Source organism: Chiroxiphia lanceolata, chromosome W (assembly GCF_009829145.1).
Source record: "Chiroxiphia lanceolata isolate bChiLan1 chromosome W, bChiLan1.pri, whole genome shotgun sequence".
In the NCBI taxonomy this organism is placed as follows: Eukaryota; Metazoa; Chordata; class Aves; order Passeriformes; family Pipridae; genus Chiroxiphia; species Chiroxiphia lanceolata.
The window spans coordinates 1261305-1284544 of NC_045670.1; the positions used below are offsets into that span (position 1 = coordinate 1261305).

The following is a 23240-nucleotide window of genomic DNA, read 5'->3' on the forward strand; positions in this document are numbered from 1 at the left end:
CCAACCGTATGTACTTAACATCCCAATTACACTGTGGGGAAGGGACGCAATGGAGCAGTGGGAGCTCACTTTGGGAACCCTGTCTCCAGATGAAAATTTTTAGGAGGGGTCACTGAGCATTTGCAGCTCCCCAAACTGAGTTGGAAGACAGAAACGCCAGTTTGGGTGGATCAGTGGCCCCTGCCCAAACAAAAGCTGCAAATTTTGAATAAATTAGTTGATCAGGAATTAGAAAAAGGGCACTTGGAGTCTTCCAGCAGTCCCTGGAATACCCCAGTGTTTGTAATTCAAAAATCCTCAGGCTCCTGGAAATTTCTCCAGGACCTGCGGAAAGTAAACGAGGTCCTGGAACCCATGGGAGCCCTCCAGCAGGGGATGCCATCTCCATCTATGCTCCCTGCTGAATGGCCTCTGGTAATTATTGATATTAAGGACTGCTTTTTTCACATATTCCTAAATCCGGCTGATTCGGTCAAATTTGCGTTCTCTGTCCCTGCCATCAATGCTTGTGAACCTCACTGCAGGTTCCAGTGGCGAGTGCTTCCCCAGGGGATGAAAAATTCTCCAACTCTTTGCCAGATGTTTGTGGCTAAAGCGTTAGAACCAATCAGGAAAAAATTTCCGCAGTCAATCATCTTCCATTACATGGATGATGTATTGATCTGTGCCAAAACATAATTGGCTGTAGAAAAAACCCTAAATTCAACCATTGAGGCTCTAAATTCTAAAGGATTAGAGATCTCCCCTGAAAAAGTGCAGAGGGAAGCACCCTGGAAGTACTTGGGCTCCAAATTACAGAGAAGGCTATCAAACCTCAGTCAGTGTTAATAGACAAGCGAGTCCAAACTTTGAATGACCTCCAGAAGCTGCTAGGAGCCATTAATTGGATTAGACCTGTGCTGGGGATCACAACCAGTGATCTGCACCCATTATTTGAGCTGCTGAAGGGAGATGCTGGCCTGTCCTCTCCTAGATCATTAACAACAGAAGCTGAGAAATCCCTTGCCATTGTTGAGAGAAAAATATCAGAGAGACAGTCTTTTAGGAGGATGGAGGGACTGCCATCCTCCCTTGTAATAATTAATGAACAGAGACAAACACTGGCCCTGCTGGGTCAGTTTACTATTGATAATAGAGACTTCTGCTTATGGGAGTGGGTATTCCTCCCTCATCAATTCGGCAAAACAATTACAACCCTAGCAGAAATGATTGGCAAGCTGATATTTAAAGGCCGCACCAGGTGTTTAGAGCTCAGTGGGGAAGAGCCAGATTTCATCTACCTTCCACTGACCTCTGAGCACCTGGAAAAACTGATGCAGAGTTCTATTGATTTTCAAATTGCCATCGGAGGCTACCCGGGAGAAATCAAATTCCATCTCCCGGCGTGCCCGTTTTTGCAAAGATTGATTCCAATTCCTCTGAAATTAAAAATTGTGCAATCAGACTTACCAATTAAAAATGCAAAAACCCTTTTCACTGATGGCTCAGGGAGAACCAGAAATGCAGTTATTGTTTGGCAGCAGAATGGCAATTGGCACCAGGATATACATAAAGTTCAAGGCTCCCCCCAAATCGTAGAACTCTCAGCAGTTGTTCGTGCCTTTCAAATTTTTAGTGAAGAACCAATTAATATCGTTTCAGATTCAGCCTATGTTGTAGGTGTGGTGAAAAGGATTGAAAATTCCTATCTAAAAAACGTGTCTAATGAAAATCTCTTTAAGCTGTTAACCAAATTGTTGTTTTTAATAGAAAACAGAAAATTCAGCTTCTACATTGTCCACACCAGATCACACACTGCTTTGCCCGGTCCTGTGGCAGAGGGAAACCAAATCGCCGACCATTTGGCAGGTATGGTGGTCACCCCTAACCTTTATCAACAGGCAAAAATTTCACACGAGTTTTTCCATCAGAATGCACGATCGTTACAAAAACAATTCGGACTAAAATTATCTCAAGCCAAAGAAATTTTGAAAGCGTGTCCTGATTGTCAAATGCTTGCACCGATAGTTCCAGAGGGAACCAATCCCAGGGGTTTGACAGCCCTAGAAATCTGGCAGTCAGATGTCACGCACGTGGCAGAATTTGGCAAACTAAAGTATGTACATGTGTCTATTGACACCTTTTCAAAAATGATTGTGGCCACTGCACATTCTAGTGAGAAGAGCCGAGATGTTAAAAGGCATTTTCTGTCCGCATTTGCAAGGATGGGTGTCCCCAAACAGGTGAAAACGGATAACGGACCGTCTTATGTATCAGCAGACACAAAAAAGTTTTTTGAAGAATGGGGGGTACACCATACCACCGGAATCCCTCACAACCCCACGGGACAAGGCATAGTAGAGCGTGCTCACCAAAACATTAAAAATTTGCTCAAAAAACAAAAGAGGGGAAGTATTGGCCTGACCCCCCAAGAAAGATTAGAAAAAGTTATGTATGTTTTAAATTTTTTAAATATGATGGAGGAACAAGACACTCACATAAACAGAAGTCCAATAGACAGACATTTCAAATCAGATTTTACTCCATCACAGCAAAAAGCAAAAGTTATGTTTAAAGATCCAATTACAGAGATGTGGACAGGCCCTTTCCCCTTAATCACCTGGGGGAAGGGGTACGCATGTATTTCAGGCAACAAGGGACCAAAGTGGGTCCCCGCAAGAAGAGTGAAGATACACCAGGACTGAGACGAAGGATGCACACTCTCCAGGTCTACGCTATCCTGATCTGTCTTCTCAGATTTGTCACCAACGTCACTGCATCCCCTCTGAGGGATTGGATGAACCAGCCCTCCGAGAACCTCTGGGTAACCCTGGCCAAGGCCACAGGCACTGACACCTTGTGCCTGACCTTGTCCAGTGCTAGTAATCCATTCAAAACCTGCCTTATAGGGATTCCTGTGACTCCAGGCAAAGACTGGGACACATTCGTGGAAAAAACCCGGAGTCTAGGATTCTTACAGCTAAATTCAGTCACCCTAGCACAGATGGTGTCCAGGCAGGCATTTACCACCATCCCTCCACAAGAAATAGATTTGCTCGGTTCGCTACCCACTAGCAATTGTGTTATATTCCATCGGCACACAGAGCCCCACCTATTTACCCCCCACAATGTCACCGCCAATAAATTAATTTACAAAGGGGCCACTTCGCTGTGGTGCAACAATTCAATTGCCACCACAGTGCCAACAGAGCACGTTCCTAGGAACATGAAGCTCCCCGAAGGGTTTTTCCTCCTGTGCGGGGATCGGGCGTGGCAGGGTATTCCTGCCTACCCGGAAGGGGGTCCCTGTACAGTAGGGAAGCTGGCTCTGTATAACCCGGCAAAGTTTCAATTAGCAGATCAATCGATTGTTCCCAAAAATAAAGTCAAAAGGTCCCTCCGTATAAAAAGAGGAAAGTCTCCCAACCCTAAAAAAAAATGTGGCCCCAAAGAACCCAATCATTCCTCCCCTTAATGCAGTACCACGTGTGGTAGGTACCATCATTACTCCGCCACCGCCCCTACCCTTCCCAGCAGACTGTGATTACAGCATTCACATTTGGTCCCGCATGAAAAACTTTTGGGCTTCCTTCCCTATCCCCGGGATAGGAACTGCCCATGCCCTTTCCTTGCTTTCCCACCTTGGTTGCTGGTTAACTAAAGAAGAGAATGCAACCACGAAAGCAATTGAGGGTCTGCTAGCAGACACTCAAAAACTGAAAGAAATTAGTCTCCAAAATCGTGCAGCCATTGACTTCTTACTCCTGGCACACGGTCATGGGTGCCAGGATTTTGAAGAAATGTGCTGTATGAATTTTTCAGATCACTCACAATCAATTTATGAAAGCATACATCAATTAAAAAATCTTGTAAAAGATATCCACCAGTTCCATGATGAAGGATTAGATGGACTTTTCGATTGGATAAAACTCCCCTCTTTACCCAATTGGTCCCGCAAAATCATAATCATGCTAGTGATTTCCCTATTTGCGCTTGTGTTCTTGTGTGCCTGTTTGTCATGCTTTGTCATTTGTGTTCGCCAGATGGTCATCCGCAGTGTCTCCGTGAATGTCACCACGATTGAAAACAGAGAAAGGGGAGATGCGATGGATGAAAAGACAGAATGGGAGAGATATGTGGCCTGGAAAAGCATTAATGGAGTCTGAATGGACTTTTTACTCACTGAATAATCCACCCAGCAGACTGGCAGTTTTTCCCCAGTTTGTTGTTGTGTGCTTATGAACCCTTGTACACCCCAGTTTATTGTCAAAATTTATAGATCCTGCTGTACCTCCATATTGTCCCTATTTCTCCCTCAGGCTTCCCCTTTGAAAGCTGCTTATCTCTTCTTCTCCTCTGTTTTCCCATGCCTCTGTTACTGATTAGCTGTAGCTATCACAGTGCAGAGAGAGCTACAATTAATCAGCCCTCTCTGATACTCGAGAGTTCCACCCATCTCTCCCCTGTCCCCCTACCACATCTTTCCCTAAGCTGTCAATCTCTTGCACCTCCCTGGCTTAGCGTCCACCCCTCAAACCGCAGTTTTTTAAACCCTTGTTTCCCTTGAATAAACTGGCATTGCATCACGAGACCTCAACTGTGTCTGAACCCTAACTGCAGTGCTCGGTCCAAATTTCCCCTATCCCTGCGGACCGAGGCAGTCCCTAACCCTGAGTAAGTGAACTTCAAGATCTGTGGAAAGATTATGGCCTTCAGCCAGGCAAGTAAATTGCTTGATTGCTCTGATGCAAGGATATTGGGGGCCAACAGTCAGGAATTAGAGGGTAAGGAAGCCCAGCAGCTGGTATCCTTACCTAGGGACTGTTGAATTGACAAAGAAATTGCAAGAGAGGCAACAATTCTTGGTCTCTGGAGGTAGCTCCTGTTGAGTGTGAAGGTGAGATATCCCCTCAAGAATGAACTTGTAAATTACCGAGGGAAGTGGACCATTACTGGAGGAAGGCATCCAGTATCTGAGAGAATTAACGGTGGTGAAAGTCATCTCCAGTGACCTGGAGAGCAACCAGGTCTCCAAAGATCTGGATGACATCTAGTGTACACGGGCCATGTGGAGGAGGTTTGTCCAAAATGCATGGGTGTTGTACTCCTACACCCCATCAACGATGGACTGGTCAGACTTCAATATACCAACTGTGGAGAGACTGTCCCACCAGGTCCAGCATTTCGAAGCATCTCATCCTCCTCATCCTGTGGGCCAGTGTCTTGGCTGTCAGGGGCGCCCCACGGAGCCAGCCTCTCCCGGCCAGAGGGAAAGGGACCCCCAGGATCATCCTGTGTGACCAGAGGGACGACATGAGGAAATGGGATGGTGAGCCCACCTCAAAGCTAGAAGCCCACATATGTGGCTTGCAGAGGAGGACAGCTGCTAAGAAGAGGTCATCCAAGAAGGCTTTTGTTCCAGGTGCTGTTGAGACAGTAGAAGGCAACTGGCAACCAGCAATCCCCCAGATGCAGAAGAAGGACTGAGAGCACCTCTCCTCTTGATTTTGGTGAAAGGACTTCTGGTCTGACACCACAGGGGTCAGATAGTAAATACTTCAATGAGGAATAGAGGGTCCCTGCCTTCAGCCAGGCAGTGGAAAGGGATGACTGAGTGTACTGGACCGTATGGGTTCTATGGCCTGGCACATCAGACCCTGGGGAGTATAAGGCTCTGGGTGGACACTAGTGCACACTCTGGGGGAGTGAAGCAGTAGCCACAGTAGAGGAAGAAAGTTAAGAATCACTTAACACACTTGGACATACACAAGTTCATGGGATCAGATGGCATGCATGGGCTCAAAGAGTTGTGATCGGTGGTGCAAAGTCCAGCTGGGGCCCAATAACTAGTGTGGTCCCTCAGGGATCGGTACTAGAACCAATACTGTTTAATGTCTTCATTAACAACCTGGATGAGGGGACAAAGTGCACTCTTGGGAAATCTGCAGATGACACCAAAATTGGGGGGGGGGGGGGAGCGGCCAGTTGTGCTGGAGGGCAGGGCTGGCTTTCAGAGGGATCTGGACAGGCTGGAGAAACAGGTTGACAGGAACCTCATGAAGTTCAACAAAAACAAATGCCAAATCCTGCACCTGGGCTAGAATAACCCCATGCAGCAGTACAGGCTGGAGGCTGACTCCATAGGAAGCAGTTCTGCTTCACTGAGATGAGTTTTACCAGTCTTTATCTCCTTGGATTCTCCTTCTTGAAGATAGGTGTGACCTTTGCCTCTTTCCCATCATCAGGAACCCTCGGGGTCATCTCGTCTGGTTCCATGGACTTGTGTATGTCCAGTCGGCTGAAGCGCTCCCTAACTCACTCTTCCTCTACAGTGAGTAATACTTCCTTGCCCCAGAGTCTGTCACTAGGTTCAGGAATCTGGGAGACCTGAGGGCCAACCTTACCTGTAGAAAACTGAGGCAAGGAAGGCACTGAGTTCCTTAGTCTTTTCGATGTCCTTAGCTATTAGATTTCATGCTCCGGTGAGCAGCGGGTACGTTTTCCTTAGCCTTTCTTTTGCTTATGCTGTACTTATAAATAGCCCTGCTTGTTGCCATTTACATTTCTTGCTAGTTCCAACTCCAACCAAGCTTTGGCTTTCCTAACTAAACCCTTGCATGCGTCTCCATATTCCTCCTGGGTAGCCATTCCCTGCTCCCACCTCCTGTGTACTTCCTTTTTGTCTTTGAGCTCAGTCAGGAATCCCCTGTTCATCTGTGCTGGCCTTCTGCCATGCTTGCTCGACTTCCTGCATGTCTGAGTGGATTATTCTTGTGCTTTGAGGAGGTTGTCTTTTTGAGGATCAACCAGCCCTCCTGAGCTCTTTGCCCTTTAGGACAGTGTCTTAGTATCCTGCCAAGCAGGTCCTTTAACAAGCCAAAATCTGCTCTCCTGAAGTCCAGAGTTGTAATTTTGCTATGTGTCTTGCTCACTTCTTTCAGGATCTTCATCCTCATCGTGGCTGTTGCCAAGGGTGCCATTGACTTTTATGTCTCCAACCTGTTCTTTGTTTGTGGGTGACAGGTCCAACATTTTCCCCTAGTTGGTTCATTATCTCCATCAAGAGCTTGTATTCAACACACTCCAAAAACTTCCTGGATTGTTTTTTGTCCCTTCATGTTGCCTCTCCATCAGATATTGATGTGGTCAAAGTCCCTCGTGAATACCAGGGCCCGTGACCGTGTGGGCTTTTTCCAGTTGCGTAAAGAAGGCTTCCTCTACTTCCTCTTGATCAGGTGGTCTATAGCAGACATCTCCCCAGTGTCGTGGTTTAACCCTGGCCAGCAACTAAGCACCACAGAGCTGCTCGCTTGCTCCCCCACCCAGTGGGACAGGGGGGAGAATCGGAAGAGTGAAAGTGAGAAAACTCGTGGGTTGAGATAAAGACAGTTTAAGAGGTAAAGCAAAAACCGCGCACACAAGCAAAAAGCAAAATAAGGAATTCACTTACTACTTTCCGTGGGCAGGCAGCTGTTTAGCCATTTCCAAGAAAGCGGGGCTCCATCACGCATAACAGTTACTTGGGAAGATACACCCCATAACTCCACATGTCCCCCCATTCCTCCTTCTTCCCCCAGCTTTTATTGCTGAGTGTGACATCATACGGTATGGAATATCCCTTTGGTCAGTTGAGGTCAGCTGTCCCAGCTGTGTCCCCTCCCAACTTCTTGTGCACCCCCAGCCTACTTGCTGGCGGGGCAGCGTGAGAAGCAGAAAAGGCCTTGATGCTCTGTAAACCCTGCTCAGCAATAGCCAAAAGATCCCTGTGTTATCGACACTGTTTTCATCGCAAATCCAAAACATAGCCTCATACAGGCTATTATGAAGAAATTTAACTCTATCCCAGTCAAAAACAGTACACCCAGGCATCTCCTGTGTTGGTCTGTTCTCTGATTTGTACTCTCGTTCTCTTGACTGGCTCCTCCCCCGCTCCAAGGCAAAGCTGCGTGTGTTTGAGCTACTCCTTTGCACAGAGCACAACCTCTCCCTGCCTATTGTCCAGCCTGTCCTTTCTGAAGAGCTTCATCCATCCATGGCTGCACTTCATTTATGTGACCTATTCCCCACTTCTCTGTAATCCCAATGAGAACAGAGCCCTGCCACCATGCCCAGAATATTGACTTCTCTTGCTTTTGTCGTGTGTGTCCTCCCTCCATGCTGCATACTTTTAAGTGTAGGCACTTGAGATGGGTTCGCACTTGTGCCGCTTTCACAGGGAAAGTGAGGGCCTACCTGTCCCCTGGGTACTTTCTCCATGCCTCTGTTCCTTTATTTCTCTTCAGACTTTGGTCATCGTGATCTGTCAGACCTAGTTCAAAGTCCTTCTCTCCAAGTTGGCAAAGATGCCCCACTTTGTCAGGTGGTTCTTGTTCCTTCTCAGCAGTCCTCATCAATTAGGATCCCATGGACACTACCTGTGCAGCCCTAGGTGTTGACCTATAAGGATGCATCTGCTCCTATCGGAGCCTTTTCCCTTTATCTGCAGTATTGAGAAGAACACCTGGGCTCCCACGTGCTTCACCCTTGTCCCCAGACCTCTGCTGTCACTTGTGATTTGCTCTAGGTCAGTCTCTTTTTTGCAGTGTTAGCAGCATCCACACAAATGAGCAGTAAGGGGTAATAGGTCAAAGGACTGGACGAGCCTTGGCAGCCTCTCTGTAGTATCCTGTATCTGGGCCTCCAGCAAGCAACAAACCTCCTGTGATAGATCCTTTCCTATAAGAAGACAGAACCGGGCTCTTCACAGTGGTGCATGATGGGAGGATGAGAGGCAATGGGCATAAGCTGAAACAAGAGAGGCTCTGACTGAATTTAAGGAGAAAGCTTTTTCACAATGAAGTCAAACAATCAGTAGAGCGGGTTGCCCAGAGGGGTTATGCAATCTCTGGGTTTGGATGTTTTCAAGACCTGACTGGATAAAGCCCTGAGCAACCTGGCCTGAATGCAGGGCTGACCCTGCTTTGAGCAGGATGTTGGACTAGGGCCCTTCTGAGGTCCCTTCCAACCTGAATTATTCTATGATCCTATGTCTGGTCATCAGATGGGTCCCTGCAGAAGGGACGCTCCAACTGCAGTCGTCCAACGTTCCCTCTTGGTGCTAATGCACAGTTCTATTGGGTGCACCAGGGCAAGGTTTTGGTAGCCAGGAGCAGGACTGCAGGGGTGGCTTCTGTGAGAAGAGACCAGGGGTTGCCCTGTGCCAGACACAGATGGTTCCCACCGGCTCCACGACGAACCTACTGCAGGCCAGAATTGAGCCAATCAGTGAAGCTGGTGGAGCCTCTATGAAAGCATATTTAAGAAAGGGCAAAACACCGCATGGCAGAGAGGAGTGAGGAAAAAAAGTGTGAGAAACATCCCCGTGAACACCGAGGGCAGAGAAGGAGGGGGAGGAGGTGCTCCAGGTGCCAGAGCAGATATTCCACTGCAGCCCACGGAAGAGACCGCAGTGGAGCAGGTATTTCCGTGCAGCCTGTGGGTGGTACCCCGTGCTGGAGCAGGGGAAAAGTGTGAGGAGGAAGGAGTGGCAGAGACAAAGTGTTATTAACTGACCGCAACCCCCAAATCCCCATATCCCTGCACCGCTCAGGAGGGTGGGGAGATGGGTGTAGAGGAGTCAGGAATGAAGGAGTGAAGTTGAGTTTGGGTGGGGTGGGGAAAAGATGATGTTTTAATTTTTGGTTTTGTTTCTCACCATCCAACTCTCTTGTAATTGACAAGAAAATTAAATTTCATTTTTTCCCAAGTCGAGTCTGTTTTGCCCGTGATGGTAATTGGTAAGTGATCTCCCTGTCTTTATCTCGACCCATGAGCTTTTTCATCTTATTTTCTCGCCTTGTCCTGCTGAAGGGGGGGAGTGAGAGAGCGGCTGGGTGGGCATCTGGCAGCCAGCCAAGGTCAACCTACCACAACAGTTCGGGCCCAGCTGGTTCTGAAGCCTCCCTCGGAGCTGGTTTCTCCTCTTTGGCTACCAAGGTACTCTACTGGTTCTGTAAATTCAGATCTGCAGGTAGGGAAGGAGCCTTTCTCTCGCTGCCAGAAGTCACAAGCTTCCAGCTCCACACCCCCACACCCCTTACACACACACCTGAGCACATCCATCCTGCTCTCATTCAAGCATCACCGCTAGCCATCCCTCCTTCCTTGCATCATGTGGCTCAGGCTCTCGCTTCTATAGAGTCTCTGTGAAGACTCTGTCCATCCCCTGCTCCCCTCCTCCCATAACTCCTTTATCTGCTGACTCAGTGCCTTGACCAGAGCATGTCTCACAGGTGATGCCACCATCACTCCCACTCACAGGGAGAGGCCCCAGGCATTCCCTGCAGCCCCAGACCTGGGCAGCTGCATCCTCCCTCCAGGGCTCTGTGTCTGAGTCAAGCTCTCTGCTATACCAGGGCTACTTGCTCCACCCAGTGCTGGGGACTGAGTCCTGTGGCACGTCACTGCCATTGTCACACAGCTTTAAGCAGTCCCTATACTCTGGAGCACTTTCTGGGCCTTCTTTGTGCCGCCAAGTCTCTTAGCTGTGCTCTGCAAACTTGCTTAGTGGTTAAGTAGGTGCTCCCCTACAGCAGATAAGTTTAGTCTGACCAACTTTACTGTTGTTTTAGTCTATTGGGAGCTAGTTCTCTGGCTCTTTCGGTCTTTGCTACTGAATTGGTCCTCCAGGGATACACTTTGGAGTGTGCTTTGACAGCAAGTTTACCACTTGACAAAATACACCATATCAGCAGCTTTGACACATGTAGTATGGCAATGAAGAAATTTTTCTGATAGTCATGATGGTATACGTATCATGATTGCCAAACGAAATGGCGGTACCTTCTGTATCTCCATTAGATGGTTATACATCAACCCAATAACTTGCATAGAAAATATTGCACACATTGGACTCCTAGTCTAGACAATCAAGGATTAAGTCTTAGGTGCTTTGAAATATTGCTTGTCACTTGCCGTGCCTGTGAATTAAGGCATATTAGCGCAAATGCCTGGAAAAGAGAAGTCTTCAGGGTGACCGAATTACGACCTTACGACCAAGTGGGGGCCTAAATGTAACACGAGTGAGAAAGACAGGCCAGAGGGCCCATGTGTCTTTTTAAACTCTGGTTGATATAATTCTCATGCAGAGCTGGATGCAGTTTGTATCTTTCCAACTCTTGTTGTTAGTCTTACCCTTTTTCCTAATTCTCTGCAGTTTTAACATGTGGGATAATTATATTAGTTGGTAACATTTCCTCGTTTTAGTGGACTAAATTCATAATAGCAACTTCCTTTATTTGTAATTTTACTGGTTTTGGCTGGGATAGAGTTGAATTCCTTCATAATAGCCTGTATGAGGCTATGTTTTGGATTTGTGTTGATAACACAGGGATGTTTTGGCTATTGCTGAGCAGGGTTTACAGAGCATCAAGACCTTTTCTGCTTCTCATGCTGCCCCGCCAGCAAGTAGGCTAGGGGTGCACAAGAAGTTGGGAGGGGACACAGCTGGGACAGCTGACCTCAACTGACCAAAGGGATATTCCACACCATATGATGTCACACTCAGCAATAGAAGCTGGGGGAAGAAGGAGGAATGGGGGGACATGTGGAGTTATGGGGTATATCTTCCCAAGTAACTGTTATGCGTGATGGAGCCCCGCTTTCTTGGAAATGGCTAAACAGCTGCCTGCCCACGGGAAGTAGTGAGTGAATTCCTTATTTTGCTTTTTGCTTGTGTGTGTGGTTTTTGCTTTACCTCTTAAACTGTCTTTACCTCAACACACAAGTTATCTTTTTATCCTTCCAGTTCTCTCCTCCATCCCACTGCGTGGGGAGTCTGCGATCGGCTGTGTGGTGCCTAGTTGCTGGCCAGGGGTTAAACCAACACAGTAATGTTTAAGGATTCTTATTAGAATGTTGTGGTAGACTGTATCAAAGGCCTTACAGAAGCCCAGGTAGATGACATCCGTAGTTCTTCCCTTGTCCACAGAAGCAGTCACACTCCATCGCAGAAGGGAATTGATAGTTCTTGTGCTCTAAGAAAAATGTCCTTAAAATTTCCCGGGGGAGCCCATCCACTAATTCCTTAAACAACTGAAAGTTTCCTCTCCTAAAATTCAGTATCTTGACTTCACTCTTCACCCAACCCATATCCCTCATGACTGTGAATTCCACCAGGGTCCCCAATTCTTGCTACTTTCTTCTTGAGGTTCAATTATATAAATATCTATGTATACACATAGAAAGCATATATATCAGCTTGCTGATGGTAGTCTTCCTCTTCTTAAAGCAAACTGTCTATAAAAGAGTAGCCAATTTTGAGCCTATTTTAAAGCAGTGGTAGAGATTATGTTGAAAATTATAGATCAGTGATGAAATAGTCACTGTTTAAATTATCCTGCAATAATTTTAAACAAATTACCTTCTTCTGTCCTTCGGGTCTCTGAATATGCTACACACCTATACGCTAGGTTTGGAAAGCAGAATGTCTTAACTAATAATATATTCCAATTGCCTCTGTTCACAGAATCACAGAATCATTTAGATTGGAAGGGACTTTCTGAGATCACCTAGTCCAACCTCCCTGCTCAAGGGGGGTCAGCTAGAATGGGTTGCTCAGGATCTCGTCCAGTAAGGTTTTAAATATCTCCAAGGACAGAGACTCTACCACCTCTCTGGGAAACATTTTCCAGTGTTCGACTAGTTTTAGGTTCTAACTAAATGATTTGTTAACTCAGTTTAAGATTTACTTTAATCTGCGTGGTGCAAACTAATCTTGACCCTCTCAGTCCCACTGGCATAAAGTTGGTCATGAAATAAAACTGTTTGAAGATATAGGCTTGTATAAGCAATAAAATTAAAGTGATCGATGCAAGATAAGGCCCCTGCTTTCAAAACTTGGACATACCTTGTACAATCCAATGCCAGGATCTATAAGAAACAAGTGAGTTGATGTAGATGGCTGATTTGGTGATCTGTTACTTGCTTCTCTTTTGACTTTGTTTTGACAGTTGGAAACAGCACAGGGATTGACCTTTCCACCCTGATTTGTCACAGAAGTGGTAGGAGCTTCAGATTCAGAGCGTATCAAAAGCTGAACTATGTCATTTAGTCCAACATCGTAGTCAAATAAAGTGTGTCCATCTTCCAGCTGTCAAGAAAAAAACAGTATATTGGTAAAGTTCCACCTATATGTAACCCTCCTCTTAGAGAGGATAATTTAAAAGAACAGATATTTGCTTCAAAGTTGAAGAGACACAAGATGTATTTCAGATATATCTAGAAAATCATGTCTCTTGAGTGAACTCAACAGCAACTCAGAAAGGACAGTGGACTCAAGATTTCTGCCCCATGACATCTCTTCAGTTCAAGCATCTTGAGATTAGCTCAGTTGGTTAGAGCATGGTGCTAATATTGTCAAGGTCATGGGTTCAATCGCTGTACGGGTTATTCATTTAAGAGTTGGACTCAATGATCCCTTCCAGCTCAGAAGATTCTGTCATCTTTACAGAATCAAGGTGTTTTAATCATGGGATTGGAATTTAAAGTACCACCGGTACTTTCTACTCAGATCACAGGTAGGAGCTGCATTGCCTGTTATACCATTATGGAATAAATAAGGGTAAACGTGATTTTAAAATTCTCTTTAATAATGATTGTATTGTATATATTAAGTAATGACATAATTTGTTCTTCCCCGATCTTATCTAAGAAGAACTGCTTTTTACTTCTTCAGTATTGACATCACAAAACATATGGAAGACAGGGAGGTGATTAGAGACAGACAGGTAAAGCAAAAGGAAACAGTAATTGCTAGTAGTAGAGGACTCTCTGCTAAGATGCACTGAGGCACCCATCTGTCGGTTGTCAAGTGCCAAGCAATATAAATGCATGGTTTTAAAATGTCAGTCCCTTTCTATTTAGGTTCTGCTTTCATTGAGGACTTTGTCTCCATGCAAATGGTGAAAAACACTGACAACAAGCAACCTGAAGTATTTCTCATCCAACATGATAAGTTTGTTTCACCTCGGGAACCTAAACCTTTACCGTAATTAATATTTGTAAGAGACTGATGGATGTTAAAGATGAGGATGCTGGTGGTGCCCATGGCCAGTTCAAACTGCAGGAAGATGCATATAACCAGCCCCTAGGGAGTGCCAGCAAGTGCAAACAGGGAGTGGTCCCTGAGGGAGTGTCAGGTTGCGAGAGAAGAGCAGTGCACTCTGCCAGTTGTCAGGCTGCTGCCTGCTCTGCCCGCTCACAGGCTTAGGCTGCAGCCTTGATGGTTACCCCAAGTAGCTGTTGGCTGTGCAAGCCTACCCAGCAGCTTGAGGACTCCAGGAAATTATAAGGGTTAATTAGGCAGTGCTTTGGGATCATTGGAAGCATGGGGGTAAGAGACCTGGCAAGGGCTGTGCTCTGCAGAAGCTGGGAGCCCACCTATCTAGCCAGGCTTGCCTGGAACGAATGGAGACAGCCACCCACCAGACAGAGCTTCCTATCAGGGAAGCTGCTATCCAGGTGGAGGGCTGTAAAGTCTGTACCCCACACCCCTGGGTAGAGGAGGGTGCAAACTCCACCTGTGGAAGGTGTGCTCTGGTGGAGTCACTCTGGCAGCAGGTGGAGGAGCTGAAGGAGGAAGTTAACAGGCTATGCTGTATTAGGGAGGGGGAATAAGAAAGAGTATTATTTGAGGAATTGCAAGAAGAAATATTAGGGCTCCATGGCACTGACCTCCAAGGACTTCCAGACAAAGAGCATCAACAGCGAACAGACAGCACCTTGGAGAGGGTCCTGGTCCTCCACACCCTCTATGTAAAAAAATGGACCGATTGCACAGAGCTGTCTTTGAAAAACAGCAGTACGTAGGTTGAGACCCTCATGGCTTCACCAAGGGCAAATCATGACAGACTAATCTGGTGGCCTTCTACGATTGAGTGAGTGCATCAGTGGGCAAGGGAAGAGCTGCGGATGTCATCTACCTGGACTTCTGTAAGGCCTTTGACATGTTCCCACACAGCATCCTTCTCTATAAATTGGAGAGATATGGATTTGATGGGTAGGCTCTTAGAGGGATAAGGGACTGTCTGGATGGTCGCATCCAGAGAGTCACAGCCAATGACTCAATGTCCAAATGGAAACTGGTAACAAGTGGTATCCCTCAGGGGTTTGTATTGGGACCAATATCATTGAATATCTTCATCAATGACATAGACATCAGGATTGCGTGCACCCTCAGCAAGTTTGCAGATGACACCAAGCTGAGTGGTGCTTGAGGGAAGGGATGGCATCCAGAGGGACTTTGACAGGCTTGAAAAGTGCAAACCTCATGAGGTTCAGCAAGGCCAAGTGCAAGGTCCTGCACCTGGTTCGGGGCAATCCTCAGTATCAATACAGACTGGGGGATGAAGGGATTGAGAGCAGCCCTGTGGAGAAGGACTTGGGGGTACTGGTGGACAAAAAACTGGACATGAACTGGCAATGTGCACTTGCAACCCAGAAAGCCAATCGTATCCTGGGCTGCATCAAAAGAAGTATGACCAACAGTCTGAGAGAGGTGATTCTTCCCCTCTACTCCGCTCTGGTGAGACCCCACCTGGAGTGCTGCATCCAGCTCTGGGGTCCTCAGCACAAGAAAGACATGGACCTGTTAGAGCGGGTCCAGAGGAGGTCCACAGAAACAATCAGAGAGCTAGAACACCTCTCCTATGAGGAAAGGCTGAGATAGTTGAGGATGCTGAACCTGGAGAAGAGAAGGATCTTTAAACCATTTTACAATTCTCTTTTATTGTTAGAATCTGGGTTTTTTGCAAGAAATCCCAGCAGCAAGGAGAACGTGAGAACTAGGGGGAATCGATCATGAATGCCAAATAGAAAACAATAGGACAAGAATCTATTTTTGACTGCACAGTGGATCTATAGATAAATGCCTTTTGATAGAGCAGCCTATATGGGAGTTGGGACATCCATCATAAGTAGCGTTACTTGAGGGTATAGTGGGTCTCCTGGAACTGTGAACAAACACATTAAGAGAGCATGTCTTAACCACTACAGTTCATGTAAAAATGATAATTTCCCTTGTATGGTCAGCCCCTGAATTCCCTTTTATTTAATTTTCAATTTGGTGAGAGTTGAGATAACTGTACTTCAGGAAATGGATATGGTGCAAATGTTCTTTAAAGCTTAACATTGCATATAATGCTCCATATATGGTTCATACTTACATTTAAAGCTCCTAGAATCCTAAGATGTTCCATTCAGCTACTGTATCCCAAGCCTTGATTCATCCAGTTTTGCCTTAGAATCATACAATGGTTTAGGTTGGAAAGGACCCTTAAGATCATCAAGTCCAACCATTAACCTAATACTACCAAGTTCACCACTAAACCATGCCCCTAAGTGCCACAACTACATGTCTTTTAAATACCTCCAGGGATGGTGTAGTGGGTTGAGCCTGGCCGGACGCCAGGTACCCATTAAACCACTCTCTCACTCTCCCTCTGCAACTGGACAGAGGAGAAAAAAAAAAAGTAGCTAAGGATTCATGAGTTGAGATAAGAACTGGGAGAGGTCACTTACTGATCACCATCATGGGCAAAACAGACTCAAAGTGGGGATAGTATTTAAATTTATTACTAACAGGATCAGAGCCAAAGAGTGAGAAATAAAACAGTCTTAAAACCACCTTCCCCCCACCCCTCCTTTCTTCCATGTTCTTCTTCCTCCCCCCCAGCGGTGCAGGGGGACGAGGAATGGGGGTTACGGTCAGTTGTTGTTTCTGCCGCTGCTCAGAGAGAGGAGTCCTTCCTCTGCTCCTGTGGGGTCCTTCCCACGGGACACAGTCCTTGATGGACACCTCCAGCATGAGTCCATCCCTCGGGCAGCAGTTCTTCCCAAACTGCTGTCCCGTGGGTCACTCCTCCATGAGGTGCAGTCCTTCATGGGTGAGCTGTACCGATGTGGGGCCCCCACAGGGGCCACAAGTCCTACCCGGGAGAAACCTGCTCCAGCATGGGCTTCCCTCTCCACGGGCCGCAGGTCTCTGGCAGGACCCTGCTCCATTTTGGGCTTCCCACGGTTTCACAGCCTCCTTCATGCATCCACCTGCTCCAGCATGGGTTCCTCCATGGGCTGCAGGTGGGTCTCTGCACCCCGATGGTCCTCCATGGGCTGCAGGGGGACAGCCTGCTTCACCATGGTCTTCACCACGGCCTGCAGGGGTCTCAGCTCTGGTGCCTGGAGCACCTCCTCCCCCTCCTTCTGCACTGACCTTGGTGTCTACGTTGTTATTCCCATGTTCTCACTCCACTCTTCCCTGGCTGGAATTTCTTCTGCGCAACAACCTTCTGTTCTTAAATATGTTATCACAGAGGTGTTACTATTAGTCCTAATTGGCTCGGCCTTGGCCAGCGGCAGGAAGTCCATCCTGGAGCCGGCTGGCTTTGGCTCCACGGGACAGGGGAAGCTTCTAGCAGCTTCTAACAGAAACCCCCCTTGTAGCCCTCCCCCGCTACCAAAACCCAGCCACAGAAACCCACTACAGATGGTGACTCAACCACTTCCGTGGGCAGCCTGTTCTGATGCTTGACAATCCTTTTGGTGAGGATATTTTTTCTGATATCCAATCTAAACCTCCCCTGGAGTAACTTGAGGCCCTTTGCTCTCATTACTTGGGAAAAGAGGCTGACATCCACCTCACTACAACCTTGTAGTTATATAATGACTAGTGACTGGTGGGTATGAGTCAAAATTCACAATTAGCTTCTCCAGGACTATAAAACTCAGAATATATCTTTTAGCTTAAGGTCAGTCTTAAGCTGTCAAAGTCAGCCTTTTCCTCAAAAATACCTATGAAAGAATGATATTCATGTGTCATGCAGAAAAGTTTTAAATTATCTACAAGTCTGCTCAACTTCCTGCATCAACTATGAACTCTACTAGTGTTCCATCTCTGACCAACTATGGAAAGGTAATATTTTGAAAGTCCAAAATTATAAATGAATGAATCTATTAAACAAGAGTAACAGTAAACAGATAAAAAACAAGTGTTAAACAGTAAAAATCCCTATAAATGCCAGGGATTCCTTTGTTCAGGGTCCCTCCCTGGAGCCATCAGCTTGAGATGTTTTTGTGTTGCTGCACCGCGATTAAATTACTTGAAGGAACCAGATGTCTGAGACTCTGCTATGGGAAACAGAGGGTCAAGCCAGTAAGGGAAACTTGTCTGGCTGTGTGAGTGTGGTGTGTGTATGGAGTCAAATGGGGCACCTGTTGGCCCACTGGAGCTGCCCACTGCGAAAGGGCTTCAGTCCCAGCAGTGAAAGTCTCAGGTGGTGGGAGTGTGACTGCCAGAGGGGCTCCTGAATGGTCAGACAGGAAAGTTTCCTTAGCGAGGGTATAGGGGCACAGAACCCATTTGGATCTCTGGACTGACAGGGGGATGCCAAGAGTTGTATGTATAGGAGGTTGAGGTGAGTTTAACATGGGACAAGTGGCGAAAACACCCTACTGTGACTGGCTCAGAGGTCTTCTTTATCCTTGGCATCGACTACCTCAGGAGAAGGTACTTCAAGAACCCAAAGGGGTACCCGATGGGCTTTTAGTGTAGTCACTGTGAATAAAGAGATCAAGCAGCTATCTACCCTGTCTGGCCTCTCAGAAGATCTTTTTGTCATGGGATTGCTACGAGCTGAAGACCAGAAGGTGCCAACTGCTACGAGGATGGTGCACCGGCGGCAATATCGCACAAACCAAGACTCCCTGGCTCCCATCCCTGAGCTGATTCATCAACTGGAGACCCAAGAAGTGATCAGCAAGACTCACTCACCTTTTAATACTCCCATACTGTCAGACACAGGGTAGAGGTTAACAGTAGACTATCATGGCCTGAACGAAGTAACACCACCTCTGAGTGCTGCCATACTGAAGATGCTAGAGCTCCGATAGGAACTGCAGTCAAAGTCAGCCAAGTGGTATGCTACAACTGACATTGCCAATGTGCTTTCTACAATTCCTTTGGCAGTAGAGTGCAGGCCACAGTTTGCTTTCACTCGGAGAGGCATCCAGTACTCCTAGAATAGATTGCCCCAGGGGTGGAATCATAGAACATTATGGGTTGGAAGAGGCCTTTAAAGGTCACAGAAACACAGAATATTCTGAGTTGGAAGGGACCCACAAGGATCATCGAGTCCAACTTGTTGCGGTATGAATTCCTTATGACACAGCAGAGATAAGAAATTATATCTTTTAATTAAGTAGACTTGTAGGCTCCAGAGGTAAATCCCTTTATCACCTTTGTTTACCCCCATCTGCTGTTGTGATTGTGATAGAGAAATATCTGTTTAAAGAAAAATATCTCTGGACCTTTAACCCTAACTATGAATGGAATGCTTACCCCCCTTTCCCAAAACCCTATATATAGCTAAAGTTGTGTCAAATAAAGTATTCAGTTTTGAACCCTCAAACTGGATCGTGCATTATCATTTAAACCGTCTCAAATGGCGCTCGCGAACAGGGACGTGACTCCTAGGCGAGAATAAAGGCAAGGAGAAGGGACTCCTGCTCCGGAGGCGGTTCGTATCCGAAAGGGATGGAAACGGCGCCATAATTCCTCTCCGCTGGAGGGGAAGGTAAACTCGGTTGCGGAATAGGGCTAGGTAAATGCCCGGAGGCCAAAAAAGAGAGCCTCTCAAGATCAAAACAAAAGACTGCTTAGGGAATGAGGTCTAATGAGTCCTCAGAGCAAAAAAGACAGTTTACGAACTGATTAAATGCCTCCTTAAACAACATGGGCTCGAAACAGACGACCCTTCTTCGCAAAACTTAATGCCGTGGGCAATGCAGAATCATCCCGGGTCGGGGGAGCCCACGCACACAAGGGATTCGGTAACCGCTCGAAAGAATTTCGGCAGACGCTGCCCAGGGTGGGCTCCAGCCACCGAGCAGAGCTCAAGAGGCACATCGCTGCCAGGCACACGCTGCCCCGGCAGAGCCATGCGGGATCCAGCCATGGCCGCCGCCGTCATCACCCCGAGCAGGATCGGGGTGCGAACGAGCGCCAGAGAGCTGCTGCGCCTGCCTCGGCAAGTTCCTGTGCCGTCGCCTGCTACCGCTGCCCGGCGGGAGGCTACTTGCCGCCCGCGACTCGCCGCACTTCAGTTTCCAGTCTCTCTGCCGCCGCGGAACCTGAGCCAGCCCGCGACCCGCCGCCTCTCTGAGTCGCCCGTCTCCGACAAGCGCCAGCCCATCGAACTCTCTCAGACCAAGAGAACTACGAATGCAGCTCCCTCAGCTCCGGTTCCCTCATCAGCGATTCCAAACCGCCTAGCCTGGAGGACCCGGACCGCTGCCAGCCGCTTCTCATCTCCGACGAGTGAGGGTGGATGGGGGATCGGCCGGGGAGGAGTCCCGCAGAGACTGTACGTAAGTGATCGGGAGAGAAAAGCGAGGTCTCTCTCTCATTACTCCTAATCGCTTGTGGGTAACTTAAAACCAATGAATTGTGTTTTACTAAAAACGGGTATACGGAAAGTTTTCGGGAGTTTCCTGTGGAATGTGTTTTTGTGCGAAAGTTTTAGTAAAATGCCTTATTCTTGGTTATACTTTGCTCCTGTAAAAACCTTCTGCCAAAATATCGTATTCAGCAAAAAATAGAGTTTTGGCAAAAACAAAACAAACCCTTGACAGAAACAGTTTCTGCCAGGAGAAAAGAAAAAAAAAAGGTAAAAAACCCTCTTGCAAAACTACGCCTTAGCAGAGCAAGAGATAAGGTGTTAGTGATCACACAATAGAGATCGTTTGTTGCTTAGTAACCGAGCGGGAGATTTAAATCTCTCTGGCTAGAGAAAACTATAGACCTTGATTCAACAAGATTTAAACTGCCGATTTCTCGGGGCTAGGGGAAAAGTGGATTCTCTCGCCTTCTGCCCCTGTTCTAGGGATAGGAAAAAAGTAAAACCTCCCTGCTTTATAAAAACTGTAACTCTACAACCTTCTGGTTGGGGAAAGAAATGCTTTTGCCTTGCAATCTGTGAGAGGGGGGGACAGAGATCCGAACCTCTCCTGTCTCGCTTTGAATCTCCCTGCCCGACAGGATATGGGGGAGGGGAGGGAGCCACAGCAGACTGGGGCCCCTTCCATCACTTAGTTCCCTTATCAGCAACTTGCTTTTAACACCCTTGTGTGGGGGGCTGAAAAAGCAGCAGGGAAAAGCCTAAAACCTTTTGGGGAAAGAAAAAAAAAAGAAAAAAAAAAAGCTACCTTCCTCAGGGAAAGTTAAGAAACCAAGTAAAGCTCCTACAAGCTGCCTTTATACTGTCACCCTCTAAGATACTCCTATAAATAAAAGATGAAATTGCAAATTTATATGGTTATTAACCGAGAATGTCTAAGTTTGTCTCACAAAAGCAAAACCAGGATACATACTTGAACAAGCAATGGAAAACGGAAAGAACTGTTCCTTGATTCTTGTGATATCTACGAATGAAAACTCCCAAAAAAGAAGCAGCACAAGGAACAGTGAAATCGAACCAAGCAGCAACAGAACCAGAGACTGAAAAGTAAAAAACACCAAATGCTTGCTTTGTGTTTGCAGCACAGAGCCTTTAGTGTAACAACGTAATATTAAGTTTTGTATTGTTGGTAAGATAATGTTTGTCTTTGTTTCTAATTGTTTCAGCAAAAGATTCCCTGATAATTCATATAAAGATTCATACAGGATTTCATGCGAATAATCGAATCTGGTTATACTAAGAAAACTCACGGTCATGTCATGTCATGGCTAGGCTTCGCGAACAAAGATTTGGGAAGGCTCTATCCACATTTGTTACAGGAACGCTGGTGGCTTATGAGGCCAATACGTGACAGACATATCCGATTGCAAAAGGCACAGCAGAAAGACTCCTTAGATGGTGTATTCTGCAAAACATGGTTCTTTCTGCGTTACCTTTTCTCCTCGAGAGTGATCCTGTGTGTGTTCTCAAAGGAGACAGCTGCGTTATAGATGGCGTGTCTCCAGACCTCCCGATTGGAGGCCAGAGTAGACCAGTTATGGTGGTCAATATGGCCAAGGCTGAGATGTTGTTTCAGGGAGTCCTTGTATCTTTTCTTCGGGGCTCCTCTCATGCGGCAGCCGGTGGCAAGTTCACCATAAAGCAGGATCTTAGGGAGGCGGTGATCCTTCATCCTGGAGACTTGCCCTGCCCATCGCAGCTGTGTTCTAAGTAACATGGCCTCAATACTTGTGACTGCTGCTTGCTCTAGAACAGATGTATTGGTCACAAAGTCTGACCAGTGGATGTTTAGGATTGTACGGAGGCAGCGTTGATGGAAGCGTTCTAGGAGACGCAGGTGGTGGCCCATGATTCGGAGCCGTATAAGAGAGTAGACAACACTATGGCTTTGTAAACACTGATCTTGGTGCTTTTCTTCAAGTGTTTATTACGCCATACTCTTTTGTGGAGTTTTCCAAAAGCACTATATGCCTTTGCTAACCTGTTGTCTATCTCTCCGTCAATCTTACCATCTGAGGAGATGAGGCTACCTAGGTAATTAAACTGCTGGACTTATTTGAGCTCTGATTGGCCAATGGTGATGTGGGGATGATGGGGGACTTCCTGAGGTGCAGGTTGATGGAGGACCTCTGTCTTCTTTAAGCTGACTTCCAGCCCAAAGAGCTCAGCAGCATCTGCAAAGCAGGATGTTAAACACTGCAGGGTTGCTTCTGTGTGGGCAACAAGGGCGTCGTCGTCAGCATAAAGCAGCTCCCGGACAAGATGGTTTAAGGTCTTAGTGTGGGCCTTCAGCCGCCTTAGATTGAATAGACTTCCATCAGTATGGTATCGAATGTAGATACCGTCCTGATCATCGAGGTCTGCTGTGGCCCTTTGGAGCATCATGCTAAAGAAGATGGTGAATAGGGTAGGAGCGAGAACGCAACCTTGTTTCACACAATTAAAAAGGGCTCAGAAAGTGTGTTGCCATATCTGACTTGGTCGTGCTGATCCTCATGGAGTGAGATGATCATTTTAAGGAACTTGGGGGGACAACCTAAACGTTCCAAAATCTGCCATAGACCTTTTCTGCTCACAGTATCAAAAACCTTGATGAGGTCGACGAAGGTTACATAAAGACCTTTGTTCTGTTCCTTACACTTCTCTTGCAGTTGTCTGAGAACAAATACCATGTCTGTGGTACTCCTGTTGGTTTTGAAACCACACTGACTTTCAGGTAGGATTCCTTCTGCTATAGTGGGTATTAGTCTGTTCAAGAGTATTCTTGCCAGA

At 46.8% G+C, this 23240-nt stretch overlaps 1 protein-coding gene across 1 annotated transcript in view; it reads right to left on the reverse strand.

The window, feature by feature from the left end:
- Nucleotides 1-23240, reverse strand: part of LOC116780085 (E3 ubiquitin-protein ligase UHRF2-like) — a 202820-nt gene that overhangs the window by 147679 nt on the left and 31901 nt on the right. Inside the window, exon 2 of the mRNA XM_032674568.1 lies at nt 12866-13108. Coding sequence (XP_032530459.1) covers nt 12866-13108 — 243 coding nt within the window. The remainder of the gene's footprint in view (nt 1-12865; nt 13109-23240) is intronic.